We start from the raw sequence: 18,105 nt of genomic DNA, 5'->3' as shown, positions 1-18,105 counted from the left end.
GCTCTCCGTCCTCTGGCCGCTGGCCGCCCCCGTCCCCTGCCCCCCTTGCCAGGGGTCACTTCTCTGTCCATCTGCAGAGCATGGGGCACCTGTGCCGCATTTGGGGAGGGGGCCAGAGAGGGCGGGGCGGGGTGTCCCCACAGGTGGCCTGAGGCTGGGGGGAGGTGGTGGGTGGCTGATTGAAGCGGTAATTGCAGGCAGCAGGCCCTAGCTAATGCATGTTATGATTAAGCCCCATTACTGAGGCGGCTCAAGCATGCGGGTGGGGCGGGCGGCAGGCGGGAGGAGGCCGACTGCGCTGGGACTGGCTGACAGTCTTTCTCATGGGGGGGGGGCAGGCGGGGGCCACTGCCACCTCCGTGGTCCCCTCCCCCTCCAGCGCTGTAGCCTGCCCAGCTGAGACAGGAGAGCCAGAGCCTCAAGGTAGGAAAGGCATCCCCCAAACACACACGCCCACCCCTGGGCAAAGGTCTGAAAACCCCTGTTCAGTTCTCTCAGGGGCCCAGACGGCTTGGGAGGAGTGATTTCCTGGCCCTTAATCCTGGGGTTCCGGTGGCTCTGTCAGGGGTCTCCTGGTAACCATAAGCCCCCAGCCTCAGTGCCTGGCAACATCCTGTCCTTGGGTTGCAGAAGCCAGAACAGCTGCATTTGGATGGCTGACATCAGGGACCCAGGCCCACCCCATTTCATTGCGTGCCATAGGTGCTAATCAGGGACCCCTCATGCCCAGTGGGATGAGGATAGGGCAGGCCAGAGCCCACCCATCCCCTGCAATGTGGGCCCTGAAGTCTGGACTGCTTCTCCATGGAAAATGGACTTCATCCCCCTTCTTTTACAGAGGCCCAGAGAGGTTATACAACTTTTCCAAAAACACACAGTAAGGCCTGGGTCAGAGTGTTAACCTAGTATTCCAGCTTGGACACTCACCAGCTGTGTGACTTTGTGAAAATCACTTAACCTCTCAGGGCTTCAGTTGCTGCCTCTATAAAGTGGTGATACTAGTAGCACCTACTCCTAGAATTCTGAGGATTAAAGGAGATAGATAACTTAGCACTTAAAGCCGAGGACCTGGCCCAGAAGTCAGCTGCTAATATTCTCACACAAACTTTGCTCTTTCACCCATATCTTCTGTGGTAGGCAAAATTCTAAGATGCCCCCCAGGATTCCTGGACCCTGGTGTACACACATACTTCTCCTTGTTATTCAAGCCAACATAAATCTAGGTACTATTATGAAGGGATTTTGCAGATGGAATTAAGATTCCAAATCAGTTGACCTTAAGATAGGGAGATTATCAGACCTAATTACTTACGCCCTTTAGAAGCAGTTTCTCTGGCTGGTGGCTGAAAGGTAGACAGATTCAAAGCATGAGAAGAATTCAATGTGGGAGAGATTTTCCATTGATGACTTTGGAGTTGGAGGGGTCACAAGGCAAGGGACGCAGCGGCCTCTCCAAGCTGAGAGCAGCCCCTGGTTGATAGCCAACAAAGAAGGGACACCTTGATTCTCCAGCTGAAGGAACGGAATTCTGCCACCACCAATGAGCTGGGAAGAGGAGCCTGAGCCCCCGAGGGAGCCCAGCCCCAGCGGACCCAGACTTCAGCCCTGTGAGGCCCTGAGCAGAGACTCCAGCCATGCCACGCCCAGACTTCTGACCTACAGAAACGGAGACAATAAATTCCTGTTGTCTTAAGTTGCTACGTTTGTGGTATTTGGTTACACAGCAATAGAAAACCAAGAACCCATTTTGGTAGTTCTGGCAGAAGGCCCTAGGACATCCCGCTAGGAGGGAGCTTGGTGCCAGGCTGAGGGCAGCAGTGGGTGGATGTGCTCCCACTGCTGGTACCCCTGCGAGGCCAGAGCACCTGCCTGGGGCTCTAAGGGGCAGAGGGGAGGCAGACACTTGGCCGCCAGGCTTCCTGCTTGGGGGCCAGCCGGGGGCTGGGGACCTTGGCATCCTGCTGCCTGTCCTCAAATCTGACCTGTCACTGCAGCCAGAGGATGTCTGCGGGAGCCCCTCGCCATGCACCAGCGCAGCCCACAGCCCGGGGCGGGGGGCCTTAGGCAGAGGCGAGCATAGGTGTTGGACGGGAACTCTGATTCCGGACTCCTGCCCTCTACCCCGAAGCTCCTCATCAAGGACCGCGCCCCCCTGCAAAACACACAGCTTAGAGGGAGGCCCTACCCAGGGCCAGGGCCCTGTGCCCAGCCCCCCGAGTCCCTCTGCAGCCCTGCTTTTTCTCCTGCAAGGGACAATTAGTGGCCTTGGCTTTAATTAGCTAATGATCCCCTTCAGCTCCAATCACTTGAAATGACGAGGGAGTGCTGGGGGAGGGGACCTCAGCCCCGTGACCCTGTGAAGCCTGCAACAGGCCGTGACCCTGTGAAGCCTGCAACAGGCCGTTCAGGTCCTGCTGGCTTCTCTGGGCTCTGCCCATCCCAAGCCCCCCTCCTCGCATAGCAGGAGATGGGCTGCGGTGACCCTGACAGGAAGATGTGTCCTAGCCTCTGGGGTCCACCTTCCTATTCCCCACCCCCAGCCCCTGTGTCCTGCTTTGCATCCTGTGGCAGGAGCTGAGCTACCTGTTGTGGCCTGTCCATCATACAGTGAGCCCAAGGGGCCTGACTGTCAGAGCTAGAGGCCCGCAGACCTCAGACTCTCCACCCCCTCTCCTCCCTGCCCCCCTGAATCACCACCCCACTTGGGCTCTGTCCACCTGGACCACACCACAACGGCCTATGGCCAAGGCCCTGCCACTCAGGCTGGGCAGGAAGGACAGGCTGATGGGGACATCTGGGGTCCCGACAGAGCTGAGGAAAAGAGGCCACGAAGATGCCAAGTCACAAGACAACCTCAGGTGGGGACAAAGGCGGTACAGGACGTACCCAGGGCAACAGACAGAAAACCACTGGGCACTTCAGACAGCGAGACCCAGGAAGGGCCCTTGCAGGTGGGGTGTGGAGGGGAGGCCAGGGCCCAGCTGCAGGCCCTGAGATTCCTCCTGACATCTCTGGGCAAAGCCAGACTTGGCACCTGCCTGGCCCGCGACATTCAGCACTCCCAACCCAGCTCCTGGACGGAGATCACAGCCGGGTCCCTGGCTCCGTGCTGCCCTCCTTTGGGTTCTGAGTGCCCGGCCTGCCCCCCTCAGAGTGTCCTTCCATCTCCCAGCTCAGGGTGTGCCTGTCCCCAAGAATCCAAATGCAGCAGACATGGGTCAAATCTCAGCTTCAGTGCTTGTGAGCGGGGTGAACCTGGGCAGCTTTCTTTCCTTCCCTGGGCCTCAGTGCCCTCCCTGTAAATGGGGGCCAATGACAGGGGCCTCCTGGGGGGGACACAGGGACTCAGTGCGGGGAAGCATGCGCACGGGAGCTGCTCCACACGTGTTACTGTCGGGGCTCCACCACGGCTCTGGGGGTGAGGGCAGCCCAGATCCGAGCAGGGGCCTGGTCCGACAGCCCAGACCGTGCACCAGGCTCCAGGGTGACCACATGGTCATGTCTGTCCTGCAAGGAGAGGCCCTCAGGCAGCCTCCCTCCGGTGGGGACCTGCTTGGCCCTAGGGACTAACAGGGGATCCGGGAAGCTTGAAATGGACCTAAGGGAGGACAGGAGGGGACACTAGAACAAAGGAGCGAAGGTGGGAGTCCAGTCCCCTGAGGAGGCAGGACACTTGGGGGAGCTTGAGTGAGGAGGCTGGAAAGGGGGCTGCAGCCAGACCAAGGCAGCCCTGACGATGGCACGCAGGGTGTGGGGCGGGAATGGGCAGGATGCAGCAGCAGCGGAGCCTGGGTGGGCAAGGGGAAGAGACGCCCTTCCTCCAGTAAGGAAGGGAGAAGAACTAAGGGCCGGAACTCAGACAGGATGGGATGGGAAGGAGGCGAGGAAGAGAGAAGCCTTTCCAAAGCCAGATGCTGGGACTTGGCCCTGAAGTAAGGAATGAGGAAGAGGAGAAAGGTTAAAGATGAGCTGGGCTTGGAATGCAGGGGGCCTCCCCAGCCAGCAGGTACAGGTGAGACCTGAGGCCAGAGGGCAGAGTTGGGAGGCTGGGCCACCACCTGGGTGTGAACAAGACAACCTGTGTCCCTCTGCTGGGGATGGTGACACTGGGGACTTCTGTGTGGGAGACGCTGGTGTATGCCCACGGGTACAGGGCACTAAATCACACAGCTCGTGGTGTCCCATTTACTTAAAAAAATAAAGCAGTGCTGGCATGGGCCTATATGCTCATGCTGAAGTGGTCACAGAGCTTACCTTACCTTGGGGAGGGCTGGAAGCGGGACGTGTGTGAAGGAGGGCCTCCTGCCCCCAACGTGCTAGTGTTGTTAAAGTCTTATAAAACAAGAATGTATTTCTGTATATTTCTTGTATGAAATAAAAACTGATCTAGAGTTTGGTAGGTGACCCCAGAGAAGAATCTGCGCACAGGGGGCATGCAAGTCTACCACCAGGGGCGTGGGGAAGGGGGAGGAATGGCCCCTTCTTGTCGTCTGATGGGTCCCAGAGCCAAGGAGAGCTGTGTGTAGGGACTGAAAGCCTGGGCAGGTTTATAGGTGGGGCGCTACGCAAGTGTGAGACCTGGCTGGGAGATACTTCACACAGGCTGTTCCATGAGCCAACCACAGCTGTGTGAGAACGTTCCATGTCTATCAAATACATCGGCTGTGCCGGGCTCTGGGCTGCACAGCTGAGTAAGGTGCAGGAAGTGTAGTGGGTGCCCAGGGAGGGCAAGCCCCCACCCATGGAGGTGGCACAGGACCAGAGGAGAGAAGCTGGCATCCCAAGAAGGATGCGTGGCAATTGGCCAATGAAAGAGATGCTGGGAGAAGGATGTTCCAAGCAGCCGGAACAGCAAGTGCTAAGTCCCTGAGGTGAGTGAGAGCCAGCTAAGGTCTGGGAAATGACAACAGGTCAGAGTGACCAGGGGAAGAGAGGTAGGGGGTAGGGAGACAGAGAGAGGGAGAAGAGCAAAGAAGGATGGGAAGAGGTCACTACCTCGGGGCCATGTAGGTGTGAGTTCTATCCTGGGGGGTGAGGAGGGGCACTGGGAGCCGGAGGCCAGTGGGGGGACTGGGGCAGCTCTCCAGGCTGGGGTGGGCATAGCAAGGTGTTGGGACCTAGCAGAGGAGCTCAGCTGGGGATCTGCACTGGGGAACCTCTGGAGCCCAGCCCAGTGAGGGCCAGGAAGTTTGGGGGAGGAGATGGACAAGGCCAGGAAGCCCAGGGGCTGTCCTCCCTCCAGGCCCAGGAATCTGAAAGCAAGTGGAGAGCAAGGTCCCTAGTCCCTTGCCTGGCCAGGAGCAGATCCCACTGGGAGCTCAGGCAGGACCAACGGGCACCCTACTCACCCCAACTGGTGATAGCAACAGAGTGGAATGAAGGCACAGGCTGGGTGGTGGGGTACATGGACCCTTGTACCCAGCTTTCCAGCAGGAGTCTGAGTCAATACAGTAGTGGCTGCCCGGCAGCTCCGGCCTTTCCCACCCCCTCCCTGCCACCCTGGCCACTTGGGAGAGTCATTTCATTTCTCAAATTAAAAATCCATTTTGTGCTGTGAATAATAGATGGAGTGAGCCTTGGGAGGCTGGGCGGAGGACAGGAAGCTGGTTGGGGGACATGTTTTCCAAGGCAAGGGAGATCCTGCGGCGCTGTTGGAGGGGGGCAGTGGGCTGGTGGGGGTGGGATGGAACAGGGGGGCATCTCCCAGAGCAGAGGCAGGGCTGGGGGATTCAGGTTCGAGCAGCAGGCAAATAGAGGCCCAGTCTGTCCCTACACATGCAGGCCAGACAGGTGCAGAAATGGGTCTGATCACGATGGGCTCCAGGCTGGCTTCAGGTCAGCAGCCCTCCTCTGAGGTCAAGCACTTAGCACCTCACCTGGTGGAAGCTGAATAGATGTGAGTCATTAGCGTGGGGACTGCTGTACCCACAGAGTGGGGCACAGAAGGGGCTGCTCTGACCCCTTCCCCAGAATCCAGACCCAGTGATGCCCCGCCCAGCAGGGTGGGCTAGAATCTGGGAAGGGAAGAGGCAGAGGGTCCGCTCACTTCTGCCCCTAGCACTGCGCCCCTTTCTCTCTCCAACCAGCTCTGGCCAGTGCCCCCTGCTCCCCCTGCCCCAAACTAGGCATCTAACTGCCTCCTCAGGGCTTGGCTGTGTCCTGTCATTCTCCTGCTCCTCAGTCAGGGAGTCATTTTGACAACGAGAGGGGACACCGGGAGCCTCAAAAAGGAGAGTGAGGAAGCTGGGGGCCAGATGCCTAGTGCCCTCCACGCAGCTTCCCTTTCTGAGGAGGGACAGAAGCGCACAGGAGGCGGGGCCACTCTTCATTGGTGGGCGGTGCAGGGGCACTAGGACTGAGTGGTCACGGGCCCAGTCCCCAGTCAGCTCCCGAGGGTCCTAGTTGCTGCGCTCAGGCCTGGGGGAGCCTCTGGGCTGGGGTGAGGGATGAGGTGCTGTACAGAGACGCGAGATGGAGCCGGGCAGGCAGACAGGGTGGCCTGGCCAGGAGCTGGGAGGCAGATGAACAGATCAATGGCAGCCGAGAGTCTGGGAGAGGGATGGTCAGGAGGGGGGGTCCTACAGCTGACCTGGGAGGGAGGGGGGATGGAGGACGAGCTGAGGGCCTGGGTCCCCCACCCCTCAGTGACGGGAGCAGCAGAGTCCCTGGGGAAGCATGTTTGCCTTTGTGCCTTTCTGTCGGAAGAGAGTCGGCTCCCTGAGACAATATCCATTTTTATATTTCTTGGAAATTTCGCGGCATTCATTTCAGGGAAAATAAAAAGCTGTCATTGCTGGAGAAATGATACCAATCAGGACCTGAAAAGGCTGGAAAATTATCCTCCTGGAGACAAAAACGTTGAGGGAAAAATGCAGATTAAAAGCACAAAGAGACACTTTGCCACCGCCCTGTCCTCCCCTCCCCCTTTATGGAATCACCACATTGTACATAATTCCACCTCCCCTAGGTAGAATTAACTGGACACAAGAAGAACTCATGGGTCAAAGGAGGACCCTGAGACGGCCAGAGATGGAGGCACAGAGTATCCAGAGTGGTAGCTTAGAGGTGAACAGCTGGACAGAAAAGGGACAGACAGAATGGGGGCAGAGGTGGCCACTCAGGGTCTGGCTGATAAGCAGCCCCAGGGAGGGGACAGAACGATGGGTCCTTTACTCCCTGTCTCACTGTGCTTTTTATCAGATGGGGCTCCATGGCAGTCTTGGGCTGTCTCTAACACTGAATAGGTCAGTCCTGCAGGCTAGAACCTTCAGGTCCGGCAGTGCTGGTGCTTTGTGAGGTCCCCTGCAAGGGACACTGGAAGCAGAGTGGGTGGATAGCTCAGGGCAGAGAAAGCAGAGACTCCAGAAACAGTATCATTCATCCAAGAAGCCTTGAGTTCCCTGTGTCCCACATGGGCCAGGCCCTGTGGGTACAGAGGTGAGTGAGCCTGGCAGGAATAGGCCCTGTGTCCAGGGGTGGGAGTCGTGGGAGGGAGGTCCCACATTAAAAAAGCAAGTTGAGGGACTTCCCTGGTGGCGCAGTGGTTAAGAATCGCCTGCCAATGCAGGGGACAAGGGTTCGATCCCTGGGCCAGGAAGATCCCACATGCCCCGGAGCAACTAAGCCCGTGCGCCACAACTGCTGAGCCCGTGCGCTACAACTGCTGAGCCCGCGTGCTACAACTACTGAAGCCCGCGCGTCTAGAGCCAGTGCTCTGCAACAAGAGAAGCCACCGCAATGAGAAGCCTGTGCACCACAACAAAGAGTAGCCCCCGCTGGCTGCAACTGGAGAAAGCCCGCGCACAGCAACAAAGACCCAACACAGCCAAAAATAAATAAATAAATAAATAAATTTAAAAAAAATTAAGTTGAGGGACTTCCCTGGCTGTCCAGTGGTCAAGACTCCACACGTCCACTGCAGGGGACACGAGTTTGATCCCTGGTCAGGGAACTAAGATCCTGCATGTCATGCAACGCTGCCTAAAAAACAAAAACAAAAGCAAGTTGAACCAGAAGAAGGGAATGGGTGGATAAATTCATAGTTCCCCCCTACCTGGCCTGTCCTCCCACCAGTCCAAATACCAGGGTCCTGAGGCCCAAGGGCCTGTTCGAGGACAGGGGCTGCTGGGCAGAGTAGGCAGGCTCCCTCCCTCCCTGGCTCCTGCAGGGTGGGCTCTTTCATTACTCTCCAGTCTTCTTCTCCCCCCTGGCCAGGAGCTTTCAGAGCAGTGGGTACCAAGGCCAGTCAAGGTTTGGGGGAGGCGCGAGGTCTCAGCGCTGCGGCCCCTTCTTGCAGCAGCCTCTGGGGCTCTTCCTCCACCACTGCCGACCAACACCCCAACGTGTCCCTGGGGGAGGGCTGGGCATGGGCAGGAGCTAAAGGGGAGGACCCGGAAAGCCCCTTACTGAAACCCCTCTGGTCCAGGCACTGTGCCAGGCGGTACAGGTGCGATTTCAGCGCACCCCACAGCCTTTCAGCGAGTCCTCCCTGCACGGTGCTCCCGTCCTGTGGGCTGGGCTGGCCCACTAGCTTCTTTATTTTCAGCTTGAGCCTGTGTCAGGCGGTTTGGTAGGCATCCCTGAGTGGGGGCATCGGAGCGGAGGGGACCTGAGGCCCTCACTCCTCTCGGGGCTGGAATCCCGGAGCCCAGGGCCTGTGCTAGACCCCTGGGAGCGTGTTCCCGAAGCCTCCTTCCCCGCCCCCGAGCTGCCACAGAGCTGACAGGTAGCCGGGATGGAGGCAGAAAGAAGGAGGGAGCGCTGGGGGGCGGGCGGAGGAGGGTGGAGCCGCCCGCGCGCCCCCTCCCTCGGGGCCGGCGGGCGGCGCAGCGAGGCACGGCAGCAGAGGAGGCAGCGGGCGCACGAAGAGAGCGGCCGCCCGCCCAGCTCTGCCCCGGCTCCGGCTCCGACTCCGGCTCCGGCCCCGGCCCCGGCTCGGGCTCGATCCACTCTGTTCCCGCTCCGCCCGGGCGCGCACCTGCCGGGTAAGTGGCGCCCGAGCCCGCTGCCGCCGCGGCCACATCAGCCACCACCTCCGCCACCACCGCCGCGCCGAGCCTCCAGGCTTTGTCTGTGTCCTCGCAGCTCCGGCTCAGGCTGCGGCTGCGACTCCCGGGGTTGGTTCTCTGGCTCCGCGGACTGCGCGGCGCGGGAGGCTCCGCACCCAGGGCTCGGGGCGCGCAGGGCCAGCTCGCTCTGCGCCGGGGATGAAACTTCGTCCAAGTTTGGGTTCCGGGGAGAACCTGTTGAAGCCGGGAGTGGCCCAGGGCGAGGACGGGGGACGAAACCGGTTCCGGGTCCTTTAGGGCCGTCGGGGGTTTCTCCCTGATTCTGGGCGGGATGGCGCGCCGGCGCGGGCCGCTTGGGAACGGGACTGGTGGGCGTTCTGGCCATTGAATAGAGAAGACAGGGCTGGGGATGGCTCTGCGGACATCCGCGAGGACAAAGTTTGGTTCTTTAGTCGCTTTCTTGAGCGTCTAGTTGCAGTGCGGAAAGCTGAAGGCGGCTTCAGGGTCTGCAGAGAAGCGGCACTGACCGCACCTCCTTTCCCCTGCCTCCGCTTTCCCCCTCCCCCCACCTGGCCTTGGCTGTAGCAGGTCCGGAACAAGAAATGCAAAGAGAAGAGAAACAGCCTTTCATTGAAGGCCTGCTACGTGCCAGGCCCCATGCTCGGTGCTCCCCTGCTTTATTACGGGCCTCCCAACCTGCGGCGCGCATATGTATGAGGGGAGAGGGGAGGTTAAAGGACCCCACTGTGCAGTGTGGTAGATGGTGGCCACTCAGAGCCGTCCCCTTCCTTCGTTCTCCGAGTGGCGCAGGGAGGCCAGGCCCCAGGCCCACTCGTTGTTGGGGACTCGGGGTGGCCTCCAGCCTTTGGACCTAGGCCTGTGCCCTTCCTCGTCGTGCTCGTGGACCCCGTCGAGCCCCAGTACCCTTCTGAGCCTGTATCTACCTTTCCCGCAGCTACGGCCCGGGGGGACCATGCGCAGGCCCGCTAGGAGCCTGGCGGCCCGGAGCATCCTGTAGCGGAGATCGCCAAGGGCTGCGCGGTGGTGCCCGCGGCGCCATGGAGGCCCCGTATTCGATGACCGCACACTACGACGAGTTCCAGGAGGTCAAGTACGTGAGCCGGTGCGGTGGGGGAGGCGCGCGGGGAACTTCGCTGCCCCCCGGCTTCCCGCTGAGTGCGGGGCGCAGCGCCCCCGGGGCCCGGGCCGGGCTGCCGCGCTGGAACCGGCGCGAGGTGTGCCTGCTGTCGGGGCTGGTGTTCGCCGCGGGCCTCTGTGCCATCCTGGCCGCCATGCTGGCTCTCAAGTACCTGGGTCCGGGAGCTGCGGGCGGCGCCACCTGCTCCGAGGGCTGCCCGGAGCGAAAGGCCTTCGCGCGCGCCGCCCGCTTCTTGGCCTCCAACCTGGACGCCAGCATAGACCCGTGCCAGGACTTCTACTCCTTCGCGTGCGGCGGCTGGCTGCGGCGCCACGCCATCCCGGACGACAAGCTCACCTACGGCACCATCGCGGCCATCGGCGAGCAGAACGAGGAGCGCCTGCGGCGCTTGCTGGCGCGGTCCGGGGGTGGGCCCGGCGGCGCAGCCCAGCGCAAGGTGCGCGCTTTCTTCCGTTCCTGCCTGGACATGCGTGAAATCGAACGGCTCGGCCCGCGGCCCATGCTCGAGGTCATCGAGGACTGCGGCGGCTGGGACCTGGGTGGCGCGGCGGAGCGTCCGGGGGCGGCGGCGCCCTGGGACCTCAACCGGCTGCTGTACAAGGCTCAGGGCGTGTACAGCGCCGCCGCGCTCTTCTCGCTCACCGTCAGTCTGGACGACAGGAACTCCTCGCGCTACGTCATCCGCGTGAGTGCGCCCCCCCTCCCGCACCGGGCACCCCACAAGCGGCTAGGAACTAGGGGTGCCTTGGCCTGGCGCGCCTGCCCCGCGCTCCCTATGCGCCCAGAAGACCGGTGCGGAAGGGGAGGGGAGGGTAGAGGAATGGAAGGGAGCGCGCACCGGCAGAGCGCGGGAGGAGGGCGCAAGTAATTTCCCTCGAGTAATTGCGGTGTTTAGCAGAGCCGCGGGAGCCGCAATTTCCCAGCCCTCTGGCAGCGGTGAGAGCTCGGAGGGAGGGGTGTACCGATGGGCTGTGGTGACAGGCCTGTCGGGCTGGGGAGGGCTGGAATGCCTGCGGGGCGGGGGACCAAGTGTCAGTGCGCCCCGAGAGTGCCCCTCACGGGTAGGGAAAGGACAGGATTACAGGAGGAAAGGTTGGGGGGCGCCCCCCTCTGTCCCCAGGCTAGGCCAGTCAGGTGTGTGGGCTTAGACCAGCTTCTCTGGAATGAGGGAGGGGCTACTGTCTTTATGCTCCCCGGGCTGGTGACAGTGGATGTCTGGCGTGTCCTCAGTTTGCCCTTTTGGATGGGAATGCAGTCTGTTTGCAGGAGCCGGGAGAGTTGATCTCTGTCCCCCATCTCTCTCCACAGATTGACCAGGATGGGCTCACCCTGCCAGAGAGGACCTTGTACTTAGCTCAGGATGAGGAGAGTGAGAAGGTGTGGGAGCATGGGATGGGGTTCAGGGAAGGCCTGGGACTCCGGGCGGCCTGGACCAGGGCCTGGCACCGGACTGCATCCTTGCCGTGCCCCTCCTGGTGCAGATCCTGGCAGCGTACCGGGTGTTCATGGAGCGCCTGCTCAGCCTCTTGGGTGCTGAGGCTGTGGAGGAGAAGGCCCGGGAGATCCTGCAGCTGGAGCAGCAGCTGGCCAACGTGAGCAGGGCGGCTGCTGCGTGCGGGGGCGGGGAGCACGGGGCAGGGCGTGGTCAACTCCGCCCTCCATCCCCAGATCACAGTGTCAGAGTATGATGATCTCCGGCGAGATGTTAGCTCCGTATACAACAAGGTGACACTGGGGCAGCTGCAGAAGATCACCCCCCACGTGAGTGTGACCCAGCCCTGGTGGGGGAGGCGCTGATCTTGGGACTCCTGGGCTGTCCCCTCCCCAGGGACGAGCAAGGCCTTCCATGGCCGTGGACTCACGTGTCCTCTTGTTGCCTCTATCTGACCCCCTCCCTGTCTTCTGTGGTCCCTGCCACCCCACCCCACTGTCCCCACTGTCATCCGTGGTCCCACAGCTGCGGTGGAAGTGGCTGCTGGACCAGATCTTCCAGGAGGACTTCTCAGAGGATGAGGAGCTGGTGCTTCTGGCTACAGACTATATGCAGCAGGTGTCCCAGCTCATCCGCTCCACACCCCGCAGGTACACCTGCCCGTCACCCGCCTGCTACCCGCCTGCCCCCCAGGCCCCTCCCCTGCATCCCAGACCTATCTGCTTGGAGAGCTTTGAATTTCTGCCTCCACCTCTGTCCGGTATCCATCCACTCTGGGGAATCAGGCGAGGAGCACCGGAAAAGGAGTCCAGACCCCTAGGTTCAGGCCTGGCTGTCCCACCTACTCTGTGCGACCCTGGGCAGAGCTGTGAGCTTCCCGAGCTGCGGTTTCCTCATGTGGGGATGGTGAGGCTTGAGTGAATCTGAAGTCAGAAGGGGAAATTGTGGCCGCAACCCTGCTCCCCCAGGGCCACCTTGAGGAAAGCCTCCCTGGTCTCTGCCCCGCTTGGGAAGGACCTGAGGCCTCTCAAGGCCAGTTCTGAGGCAGGCAATCACCCCAAGTGCCCACTCTCCCACCCCACGGCAAGTCAGAAATCAGTGCTGGCCCGTGCCCCATCAGCGTCAGGTGCTCTGCTCGGTGGCCTGAGGTGGGTCTGCTGCGTGTGGGCCCAGCCCTCCTCCCCGACTGGGGCTGGGAGTACCTGGAATGACCCTGAGTCCTGTGCAGATGCTTGGTCCCGCCCTAGGCTGGGGGCTGGGGGCTGGGGGCTGGGGCCCGGGGCCCGGGGCGCCCGCGCACGTGAGCCTGTCGGGACACCCAGCTGCTTCACCTGGCCCTCAGGATCCTACACAACTACCTGGTGTGGCGCGTGGTGGTGGTCCTGAGCGAGCACCTGTCCCCACCGTTCCGAGAGGCCCTGCACGAGCTGGCACGGGAGATGGAGGGCAGCGACAAGCCACAGGAGTTGGCCCGTGTCTGCCTGGGCCAGGCCAACCGTCATTTTGGCATGGCGCTCGGTGCCCTCTTTGTACATGAGCACTTCTCAGCTGCCAGCAAGGCCAAGGTCAGGCTGCCCTGGCCTTGAGGGTAGGGGTGCGGGTCCTGAGATGGGCATGAAGTTCTTGCATGGCCTTGGTCCAAGCATGAGGAGCATGGGGAGCCCCGCACATCCCCCTGCAGCCAAGGGCACCGGGCTCAGGTGAGGGCTCAGCCCTCTCTGAGCCTCCAGGCTACTCCTCACCAGGCTTCCTCCTCCAGGAAGCCTACCTGGTTTGTCAGCTGCAGGACCCTCTCCCCACCCAGCTCCTGCCCTCCCTGCTCTGCCATGCTCAGTGGGATGGCCTTAGGAATGCCGAGCAGCAAGTCCTGGCCTTAGGACATGGTGCTGAATGATTAGGGGGTACCCCTTACACCCGGTGCTGGGGGCTCAGAGCTAAGGCCTCCTGGGTTGACCCTTGATTCCTGACCCCTGACCCTGCAGGTACAGCAGCTGGTAGAAGACATCAAGTACATCTTGGGCCAGCGCCTGGAGGAGCTGGACTGGATGGATGCTGAGACCAAGGCGGCCGCTCGGGCCAAGGTGACGTGGGACCCTTTTCCCGTTTGTTGGTTCCACATCACATATTAAGTGCCTACTGTGTGCCAAGTGCTGGGATAACAAAAGAGACAAAGATGCCTCTTGTGGAGTTGGCATCACCCAGCCTGCTTTCCTCTTTCCCTGAGCCCCACCCCTATGCTTGCCCTGGAGCTTTCTCCCTTAGAGGGGTGGAAGGCTGTCTCCTGAAGCCCTGGCCCGCTCACCACCCTCTCGCCTGCAGCTCCAGTACATGATGGTGATGGTGGGCTACCCGGACTTCCTGCTCAAACCCGAGGCTGTGGACAAGGAGTACGAGGTGGGCCTGCCCCTGCCCTACCCGGCCTGACCCGTCAGGCTTCTCCAGGCCCATGGCCAAGACCCCCATGGAGACCAACACCACCACAGAGAAGGAGCCACAGCCCTCAGCTGACGGACGCTGGGAGGGCGTGGGACCTGCTGGGTGCTGGTCTGGCCCTGCCCCGACCTGCCGCTGAGTGCTGCCCATCCCCCATGCAGTTTGAGGTCCATGAGAAGACCTACTTCAAGAACATCTTGAACAGCATCCGCTTCAGCATCCAGCTCTCAGTCAAGAAGATCCGACAGGAGGTGGACAAGTCCACGTGGGTACCTGGCCTGGAGCTGGGGGGTCAGGGGTGCCATGGGGTGCCACGGGGACAGTGTTCCTTACCAGCACCAGGAGGTTGATGGGGCAAACCGCCTCACAGACATGCTGGTGGGGGGTGAGGACCGGGCCTGCACAGGGTGCAAGTGGGGGCTGTCAGGGTGTGGGATCAGCCTGGGGGAGGCCCAGGATACAGCTGTAGGCTGGGACACCAGGGCATCCTTTAAGGAGGAGGAGACGAGGAGGTAGGGGTTGTAGGGAGGGAGTGTGGGTCCCCCCAGCTGACCCCAGCCTCCCTCCACAGGTGGCTCCTCCCCCCACAGGCGCTCAATGCCTACTATCTACCCAACAAGAACCAGATGGGTAAGGGGGTGTGTCCAGACAAGGGGCAGGGCCTGGAGGTGGGGACCGTCTCCCGCTGACCATGCCCTCCCTGCAGTGTTCCCCGCTGGAATCCTGCAGCCTACACTGTACGACCCTGACTTTCCGCAGTGAGTAGGGAACCTGGCCGTGGCCTTGTCTGCGGGGTGGGTGGGGACTGCTCAGATGGCCCCGTGCCCGGTTGGGCACCACAGTGTTGACAGCTGCAACCCTGGGTCCCCATAGTCCCACTTCACCTTTGGTTATTTAGAAAAAGGTGTAGGTTTTTGGTTTTTTTTTCATTCTTTTAAATGTCCTGAGTCCCCCTTACCTGGTTTGAGGCTTCTTTGGGTGTTGAAAACTGGAACAATCCTAGTGATGAGGAAAAAGGCCAAATTCCACGTGGGGTGCCTCAGTTTCCCTCCTGTCTCCCTCCAACCCTGTCTCCTCCCCGCAGCCCAGCTCTGTTAGATGTTATTTCCTAAAAGGCAGCTGCACAGGTATCACTGGCCCCTTTTACATACCCCTCGAGGAAGCTGAGGCACAAGCGTCCTGGGACCGTGCAGACACTGGCCTCCCTGGGCTACCTCGTGGCCTGGCCAGGGCCTCCTGAGGCCTGGGCAGCAGCTCGGCGGGGCTCTCAGAGGGCGGGTGAGGCTGGGGCCTGACGCTGCTGCCACGGGCCCAGGTCTCTGAACTACGGGGGCATCGGCACCATCATCGGGCATGAGCTGACCCATGGCTACGATGACTGGGGTGAGGCCTGCGGGCGGCCTGAGGGGTGGCGGAGGACAGGCAGTGGCGGGCAGGGTGGTGAGGGCTAATGGAGGCCCCGCGGCCCCCCTGTGCCTGTTGGCTGGTGGATGGGGAGGGCCTTGGTGCCCAGCCGGGCTCTGCGGTGAAGGCCAGTCTCGGCCCGCCCCCCCTGCTGCTCACAGGGGGCCAGTATGACCGCTCGGGCAACCTGCTGCACTGGTGGACAGAGGACTCCCACAGCCGCTTCCTGCGCAAGGCCGAGTGCATCGTCCACCTCTACGACAACTTCACCGTCTACAACCAGCGGGTGAGGCCCCCTCGCTGCCCCTTGGGCCCCTCAGGCCTGGCCAGCACAGACAAGGAGCGTGCATGCCTCCATGCACGCTCACGTGCCTGAACAAACCCAGTGCCGAGCTCCGCGCACACCCGCCAGGGTCTGCGTGCACACTGACTTGGGCGAGAGAATGAGTTCGCACAGACTCACACGCACGTGGGGCACAAAGTGGGGGAGTCCTACCCAAACCCTCCGGGAAAGGGGAGGTGGGTGGAGGCAGGGCCCAGGGAGGCAAGGCCCAAAGGAGGCCAGAGGGCCTTGGGCAGCCTCCAACCTCTTCCCTTCTCGCCAGGTGAATGGGAAGCACACACTTGGAGAGAACATTGCGGACATGGGCGGCCTCAAGCTCGCCTACTATGTGAGCTGCCCCTGCCTGGCCCTCGATCCCCGAGGGAGGAGTGGTGGGGGTCGCTGAGGACTGGGCTAGAGACCTAGTCATCCCTCCCTCCGCATCCTGTTGAGCTCTGGTCTTGGAGGGGAGGTGCTGTGCTGGGCACAGTGTCCACTGGAAGAGGGACTCCTAGGCCCCCCCCCCTGCCTTCCAGGAGAGCAAAGAGGGCTGCCTGGAGGGGGTGGCACCTGCCTGACGTTAGCCTTCTGGGCAGGGAAGAAGGCAGGGGTTCCGGGGGGCTCAGCAGGGTGGGTGGTGTGCAGAGCTGGGGCGGGTGAGGGCCCGAGTGGAGGGTGCCAGGTGGCCCCGTTGTGGGCACCGCAGCTCCATGCTCTGCACCCCCAGGCCTATCAGAAGTGGGTGCGCAAGCACGGCCCCGAGCACCCGCTGCACCGGCTCAAGTACACGCACAATCAGCTCTTCTTCATCGCCTTTGCCCAGGTGTGCGGGCGGGGCGGGGGCACAGCTTCCAGCCCATCTCCCATCAGCCACCGCTCAGAGAGCCCTGTGGGTTCTGGTGGGGGATCGAGGCCTAGTGTGCGGGGGGGGGGGGGTGGCTGCAGGGCTTCGTCAGTGGGCGCCTGGCCCCATGTCCCCGCTCCTCCCCTCCGCCCCCATCCTGGCCCAGAACTGGTGCATCAAGCGGCGGTCGCAGTCCATCTACCTGCAGGTGCTGACCGACAAGCACGCACCTGAGCACTACAGGTACGCCCACCTGCCCGCCTGGGCCTCGTCCCCTCCTTGTGTCTGGGGTGGGAGCGGGTCGGGGTGGGAAGGGACAGCTGGGGTATGGTGGCCTGTGCCACACACTCTGTGGGTCTCTCCCCTGCCCCAGGGTGCTGGGCAGCGTGTCCCAGTTCGAGGAGTTCGGCCGGGCCTTCCATTGCCCCAAGGACTCGCCTATGAACCCTGCCCACAAGTGCTCTGTGTGGTGAGCCCGGCTGCCCACCTGCACGCCCCTACTTCCCTGCACGAACTGCCTCTCGTTGGCGGCCGGGGCAGGCATGGACCCGGCTCTGGTCCACTCTGGGTGCCATCCGCCTTCGCAGCCCCTCCAGGACCCAGCACCCAATCTGGGAGGGACCCAGAACAGGGATGAAGTTGGGCTCCAGGAGGGCCTGGGGGAGAGACGCTAAGGTCCCCAGACTAGGCTCTTGGGAGCCAGACCCCCGACCAGGCTGGATTGTGCAGGCCCCGCCTTCGCTGTGTTCTCGCTGCCAAGTCAGGTCAATAAAGCTGCTCTACTGTTGCCTCCGCCTCCTCAGGGGCCCCCAGAGCAGGTGGGACTGGATGAACTCCCCGGGGAGGCTCAGGCCCTTAACAGAATGAGACCCTAGAGAAGACCTTTGTGTCCCCTCCTGGTGGCCTCGGCTGGGCTGCCTCTGTCCCACCTCCCCAGCTCTTGTCTTTCCCACCAAGCACCCACTCCACCCTCCACCAAAGTCCTGCCGAGGCCCGTGCACGGTTCTGAGGGTGCCCCTGGACCAGCCTCATGGGGGCCAGAACACCAAGCCTAGTGACCTACACCCCAGCATGACGCTGGGACTTAACTTCTCCTGAATGTCCAGAGTGGTGCCCCCCTCACCCCTGCAGGACTTTCTGCAGTGTCCCCTAGCCAGTCGTCAAGCCCAGGCTAGGCCTTGGCTTAGCTTCTTGGAGAAGGAGAACCGGTGATGTGTGGCCTCGAGGCGTCCCCTCCAGCCTGGAGCAGGAGCTCCTGGGAAGAGAGAAGGAGAGGAGTGGTGGGGGCAGAGTGCCGAGGGGGGCTCCAGGTGTGGCCCAGGGTGGGAGGGTAGGGGGAGGGAGGAGCCCCACTGGGGGATCCCAGGCGTCTGCAGGGCTGAGGCTGCCGGCCCTACCTGCTCCGGTCTGTTCCTCTTACTTCAGGGGTGGCCTAGAGAAATCAGCCACTCCCTGAGCACTGCCCGGTACGTGTGGCCTGTCCCCATCTCCCACTGCAGGGGT

At 62.0% G+C, this 18,105-nt stretch overlaps 1 protein-coding gene across 1 annotated transcript; it reads left to right on the top strand.

The window, feature by feature from the left end:
- Positions 1-8,864: 8,864 nt before the first annotated feature.
- ECEL1 (endothelin converting enzyme like 1) lies at positions 8,865-17,611 on the top strand. Its single transcript, XM_082465549.1, has 18 exons — positions 8,865-8,984; positions 9,964-10,852; positions 11,476-11,544; positions 11,649-11,759; positions 11,836-11,928; positions 12,125-12,249; positions 12,942-13,164; positions 13,582-13,680; positions 13,919-13,993; positions 14,194-14,297; positions 14,604-14,662; positions 14,739-14,790; positions 15,348-15,415; positions 15,598-15,722; positions 16,042-16,107; positions 16,486-16,581; positions 16,769-16,845; positions 16,976-17,611. Exons 2-18 carry the CDS (start codon positions 10,067-10,069, stop codon positions 17,073-17,075), a joined length of 2,328 nt encoding a protein of 775 aa, XP_082321675.1. The 5' UTR covers positions 8,865-8,984; positions 9,964-10,066; the 3' UTR covers positions 17,076-17,611.
- The last annotated feature ends 494 nt before the right edge of the window (positions 17,612-18,105 follow it).

This window comes from Balaenoptera physalus (assembly GCF_965194825.1).
Source record: "Balaenoptera physalus genome assembly, chromosome: 6".
Taxonomy (NCBI): Eukaryota; Metazoa; Chordata; class Mammalia; order Artiodactyla; family Balaenopteridae; genus Balaenoptera; species Balaenoptera physalus.
The sequence above is the reverse complement of the archived record's forward strand: the minus strand, read 5'-3'. Positions and strand labels throughout refer to the sequence as shown.